We start from the raw sequence: 10,057 nt of genomic DNA on the forward strand, positions 1-10,057 counted from the left end.
TTGGAAACTAAATAGATTCACTATAGGGGTACGACTGCTTCCTGGAAGCATTTCAAAATGAAGAAAAAGTAAAAAATGATAACCTGTATGTAAAACCTAGTTAGAAGTTAGAACGTCTGACATTGGTTTTCAACAAACTCAAAACTATATAAAAATAATACCAAAGAGTGATCATATATTTGTCACACATGAGCGCATGTTGCATTCATCTTCGACAAAAAGAAAAGAAAAAAAGGAATACTAGAAGAAGCAAGTGAGGGTATAGAAGCTGATTTTCATCAATATGTGCTGCATCAACATCCATATAGGACATGAAAAACATGTCGAACCCATGCCAAATGGGCGTGTCTAAACAGAAGTACAACAAGAGGGTATGCATCCATTACACTGAGCCTACATTCTTGTTTGCAGCAAAAGTTGTGAACTACAACCCACGAAATAGTTTAGGACAGACACAAAAGCTCCCCGGAAGAACGAACTCCATCCACCCCCCTCGATGTTGATGATGAAAAATTATCTTCAATCTTCAAGTCAAAGATCCAGCAACTTCTTCAACTGGTCTGCGGGGTACAGCGTATTGCTGGGGATGCTTGATAAGATCTGCTGCAATGCGTTTCCGGAGGTTTGGGATGCAACTCTGCGACAATGGAAATGAAAAAAAGTAGGGGATTAAAAATGGATACAAGAAAATGGTAAACTCCTAACTAGAACAACAGTATGCTCCAATTTGTAGAAAAGGATAAAAAAATTGCACCTCATCGAAATGCTTCATGACAACACCATCAAAGTTTTTGAAATAAAGAATTGCATAGAAGCCACAATTATAACTAAAAAAATACAGAAAGATACAACAAAGATCAATAAACACTAACCACCACAAAATCAAAATCTCTGTAATTTGGACAAAAAATACTGGAAATAAATGCTTACTGCGTTGATTGCTTCGGGTAAACTGGGGTGACCTTCACAAATCAATCAAGATCAAAATGAAATGAAGATTCATTGCATGCAACTTTCTTTATGTTGGCAATCAGATTGGATGCAACACAATAAAAACAAATTCAAAATACTGAAAAAAGAGGGGTTGTTTTCTTTCAATCATGCAGGTTTGAAATAGGATGAAAGAAACAAAATGATAAAGCAAGCAAAAATCATTACCACATTGTTGGTTGCCTTCTAGAGCAAAGTAACATTCATGTCGTTCTTGATAGAGTCGAAAACATTGAATTGCTTGTGCAACAAGTTCACGACAACCACCGCCCAATGCTTATTCTGAACGACAGAAATGAAGAGCTGGATGCAACAAAAAAGAAACTAGATGTTACATAACATGCTTGAGAAAAAATAAGGTGAAAAAATGTCATAGCAGTCAAGATAAAAAACTTACTAGATCACTTTTTGAAATATGGTTGTTTTCACATGCCCTTCTAAACTCTCTTTCATAATTCTTGTGATCAAACAAGTCGGGATCCATAGCCAATTGACTCTGGAAAAAAAGAGTAGCAATGCAACAAGATAGCACAACCAGATGATTTTATGTATGTTGCAAAGAAAGTGACAAAAAAGAACCACAATATCGAGGGAAGACTAACCCCCATAAACACTGAGAATGCAAACTTCTTTGGCTTCTTCTTATTGTACAACTGCTCCAAGTTGAAAGTTTTCAGATACAATGCCATTACCTCACTGTCAAGATCACCTCGTGGCTTTAATGAACCATGGAAGTTCTGAAGTGATGTGTGGAAACCCTCTATTTCAATGAAATCAGGGTTGCAAAACATTTCAACATGGGACAAAGAGACACATGTTGACAGAAAATAAAAAGGAATAGTAGATTAGTACTATAAAAAGCTACTGACCCACAATATATTTGGATAAGAGGAACAAACAGAAAAAGGACTCACATTACTTGATCTTTCTTTGCTCTTGGTATTTTGTACCTACTCAACACATACTGTTGGTACAGAGCATCATCTTTTCGGTCGATCTTGATCCTCTTCATCTTTGGAACACCATCAGGAGGCTGGGCTGTTCTTTTCTTAACTGCCTTCTTCACAAGACCGTTGTGACCGTTGCTACTTGCCTCGACAATCTTCTCACCTGGCTCATGAAACTCTGCTTCTGGTAGACCCTGTTGCACTGGCACAAGAGCAAGAAAAATTATAAGAAAGGAACATTAAAAATTGCTGCATGAACTACAAACATGAACATTGAAAAAGCTTGAAAAGATAGTACATGATGACCAACAAAGGACAAACATGTAGATACAAGTGGAGCTGCGAATGCAACTAGAGATGTATCATAAGTGGGTTCTCGGATCTCACTTGACGTATGAAGCCCTGGATCAGTGTCAAAACAAGGAACCGATGCTTCATATTGCATTGACAGCTTTGAGTTGTTCTGCCTTGCAAGCTTAGGTGTGTTGTCGAAGGTAGGCCCTGCTGAAACCGGTTGTTGCACATCAGGAGAGGCAGCAACTTGATTTATCGTTTCCATAACCTTCTTTGTGGTCTCAACATCCATATTGAACCATTCATAATATTTGTTCCCTCTTTGAACAGACTACATGAAGGACCATCATTAAATTCCAGTGCAAGACCTTCCAAGGCAGCCACCGTACCCTGTGATAAAATAACGGCTCTCTCAACCTCATCATCAGTGCCCAAAACTTTCAAATCTCCCACAACATCTTCATCCACCTCCTCCCATTCCCCCTTATCCTCACCAACCTGCACATCTTCTTTCCCAAGTGTATTGCAACTTTGCATTTTATCCAAAACAATGTCCTCATCATGTCCATTCTGGTTGGTGTTGGGACAACCTGCAGCTTCCATCTCAACCTCGGCTTCTTGTGTTGTGGCACCCATGTGAGTTGTAGGGCTTGTTTGGGGTGGAGCCCTGGTGTCACATGCTCCTGGTGCATTGCTTGCTGGAACTTGAAAGGTAACACCTTCAAACGTGTGTTCCTTGGAAGTTGCAGCAATGGAGTTTGCTTCAACCAAAATATGTGCTACACGCTTGCAGAAAATTGACTGCATTATCTGGCTGAATGATGTCAGAACATTCTTCACTTCTGCTGCATGCAACTTCTTGTGCTTCTCATATAATGGAACCATGTGGGGTGGGATCTGCTTCAAAGAGAATTCGAAAAATGAAACAAAGAAAAAAAGTTGAGTTTTACATCATCAATGCAGAAACATGCACTAGTTATTCACTGAAAGAAATTGAGCACAAAATAATCAAAGAAAATAACATGCTTACCTCCAAGTCTTGACTAGAAGGAAGCGGCTGCAGCCACTCATCTAGAGAGCCGCACACATCACCGCCAATATCGCTCCCATCTGTGAATGGATTGGTTTCTATCTCAGGAATGTTTCCATCTCCACTAACTCCATCCACATTGTTGTTCTCGCAATCATCTTTGTTGCAGCTCTCAACTGATGCGTATGGTGTCTCTGGCAAACGACGAAGCTGCAGAATATCAAAAAAAGATTTAATCATTAGATCAAAAAAAGGCAGCAAAACAAAAATAAAACAAAAAGAGTTATGATAATTGAAAGGAGGAAAAGAGGTATTACATTCCGTTTTCCAAATTCAATTTTATCAAGGCTGAGCTTGTTCTTATCAATTTCTTCTATCAACTTGAAGTCATTGTTGCAAACGAAACATGCCCTTGGGAGAGAGTAGTTGAATCTATGCTCAGAGACCAACCCCCGAGGCACATCGACAAAATCCATGTAAATTATCTAAAAACAATCAAAATGCCATTGTGAGCAAAGCTTCTGCAAAAAATATGATACTGGAGCGAATAATAAAAGAAATAAAACAGACAAAAGCAATAAGATCATTGGCATACCGCAAACATTGGCAGACAACCGCCAATCCAGAATCCACTTTTCCCTGCCTCCCTCTTCTTTTGGTACTTCTTCACCTCCTTCAAAGCAGCAGCCAGAAAATGCTCATCCCACGCAAAACTCATTGATCTTGTCCATGTCAACCAAGCTCGCAACATACTCCATGGGGACCATGTTGCCAGTCCCAGGAGATAGCACGAGAGCAATGCATAAAAGCACCCAAGTCCTGTTGATGGAAACTACATCACGATCGTCTGCACCCTTCAGCACTTGGATAGCATGCTTCATTGGAGCCCTTGACCCTACTCGATAGGCTTCACGGAGCGCATGAGGCTCATTCCTCCTCAACAACTCCACTGGCCTTGACCCAGAAGGGACATTAAAATTTTTGCACACCATGTCTTTCGTGAACAATATAGACTTCTTCTTGTGACTGCAAAAAATAGATGCAGCAAACTGGTGCGAAAAACACAATAAAACAATTGCAAAAACGAAGAACCCAGCGACAAACAAATACAAAAGGTAAAAGAGATGAGAAGCATTCTGATTGTCATGCATACCTAAACAGTGCCTTTTGTGTGTCAATTTTCATAACTATCCAATCAAGCATATCAGCCGGCACAGAGAATGAACTGATGTTTAGGAGGGATCCAAAGCTGCTTTTGCTAATAACTTGCTTCTTAGCTGTAGACTGACTATTCGCAATCTGGCGCAGGCGGGTGGGTGAGAAACATGTTGAAAATGACCAATCGGCAGTACACTCGTCATCGTCCATTCTGCAAAAAAGAAGAAGAAAATAACAGCATGAGTAGTATGGCTACGGCCTGAAAAAATATAAAAGGGAAGGGAAACATTCATATAAAAAAGATGGTGTGAACAAGAAACAACAGCATGAGGATGGACAGTAGTATTGCAGCACGATACTACCACTAAAAAAACAGAGCACTACTTCTAAAAACAAAAGCTGAATCTGAACGCATGACTACAATCCTTAGAAATAAACAGAACGATATTTCACTGTACTACATCTGAAAAATGAAAAAAATGGTGTGCTGCAATACAACAGAAAAATTCAGGTTCAGTTACACACTGAATTTAAATTGAACTAGCAGAAATAACATTCAATTTTTAGGTTAAGTTCCTAAAAACCTAAACCTCATGGGTGGTGGCAAGTTCATCTTTTAGACTAGCATAAATGTTTCCTCAAATTTCTTTTGCCATGGTAACAATAGTTAGTATGAGTGAAGCTAACACAATCATATTGTGCAGAGCAGAGCATTTCGCTGCCTTGTGGTAAAATGATATATCTCCGCCCGAATGGCAACTAACAAAATGATATATCTCCGCCCGGGTCCAGCGTAAAAATGCAACTAACAAAATACTCTACTGAACTAGTCTGGAAAATAATCTGCCTTAGTGTTAGTCTGAAAAATACTCTGCTGCAACACAACTGAGGATTTCAGATTCAAAAACACACTGAAAACATTCAGTTTCCATCTTACATTTCAATGCAACTAACAAAACATTCACACGGAAAACACTGAAAACATTCATGCTAATATGAAGGATTCCTAGTGTGAACCACCTGGGCATGCCTACGGGCACCACCCCTCAAACACCAAAGCACACCTCCGACGAGCCACTTCTTCCGTCACAACTCCGACGAGCCCAACACCAACCCCAACACGCTCTCCCACCTCCTGCCTAGCAGCTCCGACGAGCACAACCCCAACCCCAACCCGCTCTCCCACCTCCTGCCTAGCAGCTCCGACGAGCGCAACCCCAACCCCAACCCGCTCTCCCTCCTCCAGTCTAGCAGATCTGAAGAGACAAACCCAACCCCAACCCGCACTGCCCCCTCTGGGCTAGCAGCTGCGACGATCCCCCACCGCCGCCACGGATGCACTATTGCACCGCTACCACGGATCCGCTGTTGCATTGCGCATTTAGGAAGGAGGATGTTGAGATCTCGAAGACAAACCTGTCTGCATCGTCATCGTCCATGGAGTGCAACAATGATGCGCGTGTCTCCACTCCGACCCAAGCCGCCAGCGCCGCCATTCCTTTCCCTAGCAGCCGCGTCGACCGTCGCAGGATCTGCGTGAGGGGATGAAGGTGGGGAAGAGGACGAAATGGAAGAAACAGACCAAATCTCACCTGGGGGCGATGTTGCAATGAAATCGAGCCGGGCGAGCCATCGCCCCAACGCACCTGGTCGGGCTACGCGTGACTCGACCGAGACAGAGACAGTCGCACGATCAGTAGCGATCAGACGACTCTGGAGGAGGTTTACGAGCGAGAGAAATAAGTCGGATGTTTTCAAACGTTTTCCTCCAAATAATGCACAACTGCTACCAGTAATACTATGCCATGAAACTAAATATTTTTTTTGTAATATGATACTCATTCCTTTACCCATTTTTTATGCACATTCGTTACCCAAATGATAAGGGCCGTAAGGTTGCTGGCATTTTGGCCCGAACGCCTCCTGTGCCGTTGATTACAATCTCTAATCTTAAAGCAGCAACTTTAGATTTATTTTTTCGTTCGGTGAAAAAAGCATCACCCCGAACGCCTCCCCCTCCCCTCACTTCTCTGTCTTCTCTCCCTTCTCCCCAACTCCTCCACCCATCTCTATCCCGATTAATTCCTCCTTCCCTTTCGTTTATCTGGCGACTGCTATGAAGGCCATTCCTAGCGGTGGCGCCATGGCGGGGCGCAGAGGCGAAGGCTGACACGCGCGTCATGCCAGGCGCATCTCAGGCGCGACCACGTCAGAGCCAATTTTGTCTTTTTTGCCACAAGCTCCTCGAATGTGAAGCACCCCGAAATATTGCACACACATCACACACAGAAGCATCTTGGAAGAATGTCTTTTTATTTTTTCTGATATTATTTTTATTTTACTATTCACTGGATGCAGATGAGCCTGACCTCATCTTTGAGTTACCGATAATTTTCGGGATATACAACTTGTATTACGTTGGTCAAATTGTCAACCTAAGGATACTCGTAGGCCAATTAACCGGAGAGGATATGATTACTAATAAATTCACTCGATATAAAATATGTAAGAAATTTCGGATACAACTTTGTGACATAAAAGTTGAAATGTCATGATTAAAGCGATGGGTACTAGACAATCATTAGATGTTTTCGGTCTTGGTTTGAAGAAGTTATAATGCTAATGGAGTAGTGGGTTATGGGGGGCTAATCATGGTAAAATTAAAAACTTTATTTGCGTATTGACTTTATTCACAAGAATCTCCCATAATGTCAATTTGTCCACAAGGAGGGATATGTATGCATCCTAGACCGGTTACTTATGCTCGGTTGGGTCGTAATCTTCTTACTCTTGCCATTTGTATAGTACTTGAATGCGTTCAGTTGTTAAAAGACTAAGTGATTTGCAATGGTCTGTGTATGTATTCTCCTAATTTCATTAGAAAAGTCAAGTTATTATTATAATTTAACTATACTTGTGAATGGATAATAACAAATACATTTTTGGTTTTTTTCATGAGCAAGACACTTTATATGAAGCGAGACAATGATTCATGCATCTTCCCAATTACCGTGACCTACTGTTATACTAGTTAGGAACATTTGTTTGTAACCGATTATTTGTGGATGCTTCTGATTCTCTTCGTATTTGTGATATATGATATCCTTTCTTATATTGTTGCGCTCATTGAAATTTAATTGTAATATCCAGTTTTCTGGACTGTAACTAGGAATTTTACGGTTGATGCTTTGGTTTGGCTATAACATGGTCTAATGTGAGAAAGTTTAATTTTCTTTTTTAATTTTGTGTGGTATGTGATGTTTGGATGGTGTGTACTGAATTGTTGCATGCTGCATGGGGGAAAATATCAGGTGACACGGAGTTAGGTTCTCCCGTGATACGAGCCATCGTGAGCCGTTGGATCTGAGATCCAAAGGTTCACAGCCTAGCTCCTGGAATTGCACGTAAATCTAATATTCATGGAGGACATTTTTACAAAGTGACAAGAGCTCTGTCCGTGGCCATTGGATCTCATATCCAACGGCTCGCGGGAGCTCGTATCACCGGAGCACGCTGGACCTGATTTGTTCCTATAATGGAAGTCCACTGTGTATTACATTACAAGATATACACAATTATTTATTACCCTTTTAGTCAAGAAATTACAATAATGACGAGTGCGTGGATGTCGTGGACAACACCGTCCGGTACCGGTGCCTGGAGCCATTGGTGCGCTGGATAGCAAGGGGATCTTCTTTTGGGGCGGTTCCAGCCATGTCGACACCACCTGGTAGCTCCTCACTTTGTCCTTGACATTGAGAACACATCCACTATGACAACATCATTTCGTGCCCTTGTAACCGAGAAGGAGCGAATGTGGTGGCGTAGGTTCAAGCGCGCCGCATAGCTGCTTGTGGGTCGTGACCTTCATGTGGGATTGGTCGACTGGGAGTGGATCAGAAACGCTGGATTGCTTTGTGTGTTCAAGCATGAAGGGGAGGTGATGAGCGCCAGTACATGATCGACAACGTGAATAATGAGCCGGAATTTGGGGGTGCCAAGTTGGTCACATTCTTTCTTTAGGAGGCCATTGATTAGATGCAGAATAGAAGAAACCTCGAATTAGGTAGAAAAGGTGGAGGCAAAGCTTTACCTATTTATTTACTTTTCTGAATAAAGCTTTACCTAATTTTAGTCTGCTAAATAGCTGAGTATAAAATCATACACGTCATGAAGTACATGTTAATTAAACTGCTCATCATGAAGTACATCCCACTATTTTGTACATTACCAATTGACTACCATTAATTAAACTGCTCATCATGAAGTACATGTACCACTATTTTGTATCTACATGTATTTTAGTTCTAGATACATCCATTTTTATCCATTTCCACGACATGTAGTTTGGGACGAAGGGAGCACTTATTGGGATAGGCGCATGTGATTTTCTCTCTCCGTTGCCATGGCCTCGGTCGGGTTGAGAAAAGGAGAATGAGAGAGATACGATATTGTGGTGCTGCACTACTAGATGAATTTTACCATTGCTGGTGCTACCTGAACTTTGTGGTATCTAAATTTTGGTATCACTGCAGCTAGCTGAATATGCATAGACTTAACGCTCATTTAGATGGTCCAGGTATGGAATTTTTGGTGCTACGATTTTCTACAGATGGTACATCAAGTGGTTGGCAGTGCCTTTTTAACTAAACAATGCAGTCTTGCATTCTATAGGGAGGCAGAGCAAGTCCTTCCTGCCGATTTGAATTTGGGGATCTGGTGTGACTTGCTGTAAACGTCTTAGCCTTCCTGGCGGACGTGCTTCGTGTTATATAGTTGGGGTGCAAGCCCAGATATGCGTACAAGTTGTTTGAGGAATACATCTTGGAGGAGAAGAATACAAGAGATAAAAAGATAAAGATTACATGAGTATCTAGCCTAACTACTCCTCCTGCGGTTAGCAAGGATCTCCTCTTGACGTACGCAGGGTACATGCACAAAGTCATATCACGTTTAACACCCTCCCTTAATCACAACTTCATCAAGTTGAGATTATGCTTGAAGTCTTCAAAACTTCTTGTGGGAAGAGCTTTGGTAAAACCATCTACAACTTGGTCTTGAGAGTGAATAAACCGAATATCCAAAAGTTTATTTGCAACTCTTTCTCGAACAAAGTGAAAATCTATCTCAATATGTTTAGTTCTAGCATGAAAAACTGGATTTGCTGATAAATAGGTAGCACCTAGATTATCACACCATAAACATGGAGCTCTAGTGCTTTTCATGCCTAGTTCCTTTAAGATTGACTGCACCCATATGATCTCTGTTGTTGCATGTGCCAATGCTTTGTACTCTGCCTCTGTACTGGATCTTGAAACTGTGGCTTGCTTCCTTGCACTCCAAGATATCAAATTAGGCCCAAAGAATACTGCAAAGCCACCAGTTGAGCGTCTGTCATCTAGATACCCAACCCAGTCTGAGTCAGAGAAGGCATTGATAAGTGTAGAGGATGACTTGCTGAAATTTAGGCCAATGCTCAATGTATTTTTCACATATCTTATTATACATTTTGTAGCAGTCATATGAACAGTGGTAGGTGCATGGAGAAACTGACATACTTTGTTAATAGCAAATGAGATATCTGGTCTGGTCAGTGTCAAGTATTGAAGTGCACCTACCAGGCTTCTGTATTTTGTAC

General features: G+C 41.4%; 1 protein-coding gene across 3 annotated transcripts; it reads right to left on the bottom strand.

Moving 5' to 3' along the window:
• Window positions 1–263: 263 nt before the first annotated feature.
• On the bottom strand, window positions 264–6,089 carry LOC119336347. Of its 3 annotated transcripts, none has more exons than XM_037608345.1 (11): window positions 5,836–6,089; window positions 4,415–4,630; window positions 3,857–4,287; window positions 3,579–3,746; window positions 3,262–3,471; window positions 2,325–3,128; window positions 1,905–2,139; window positions 1,593–1,750; window positions 1,388–1,486; window positions 1,159–1,293; window positions 264–637 (listed from the first exon to the last, which is right to left on the bottom strand). In XM_037608345.1, exons 3-6 carry the CDS (start codon window positions 4,010–4,012, stop codon window positions 2,484–2,486), a joined length of 1,179 nt encoding a protein of 392 aa, XP_037464242.1. In that variant the 5' UTR covers window positions 4,013–4,287; window positions 4,415–4,630; window positions 5,836–6,089; the 3' UTR covers window positions 264–637; window positions 1,159–1,293; window positions 1,388–1,486; window positions 1,593–1,750; window positions 1,905–2,139; window positions 2,325–2,483. The 3 variants fall into 3 exon arrangements, with proteins under 3 accessions (XP_037464242.1, XP_037464241.1, XP_037464240.1); XM_037608344.1 differs by having other exon boundaries at window positions 1,910–2,139; window positions 3,857–4,310; XM_037608343.1 differs by having other exon boundaries at window positions 3,857–4,310.
• Between the last annotated feature and the right edge of the window lie 3,968 nt (window positions 6,090–10,057).

The sequence above is a fragment of the Triticum dicoccoides genome, chromosome 7B, assembly GCF_002162155.2.
Source record: "Triticum dicoccoides isolate Atlit2015 ecotype Zavitan chromosome 7B, WEW_v2.0, whole genome shotgun sequence".
Classification (NCBI taxonomy): domain Eukaryota; kingdom Viridiplantae; phylum Streptophyta; class Magnoliopsida; order Poales; family Poaceae; genus Triticum; species Triticum dicoccoides.

Excerpts from the sequence above, each read along its gene's own strand:
- LOC119336347 (XM_037608345.1), bottom strand. The coding sequence starts at position 4,012 with ATGTTGCGAGCTTGGTTGACATGGACAAGATCAATGAGTTTTGCGTGG. Across the intron at positions 3,472-3,578 it reads TTGAATTTGGAAAACGGAAT|CTTCGTCGTTTGCCAGAGAC; the intron begins GTAATACCTCTT and ends GATATTCTGCAG. Across the intron at positions 3,129-3,261 it reads CTTCTAGTCAAGACTTGGAG|ATCCCACCCCACATGGTTCC; the intron begins GTAAGCATGTTA and ends TCTTTGAAGCAG.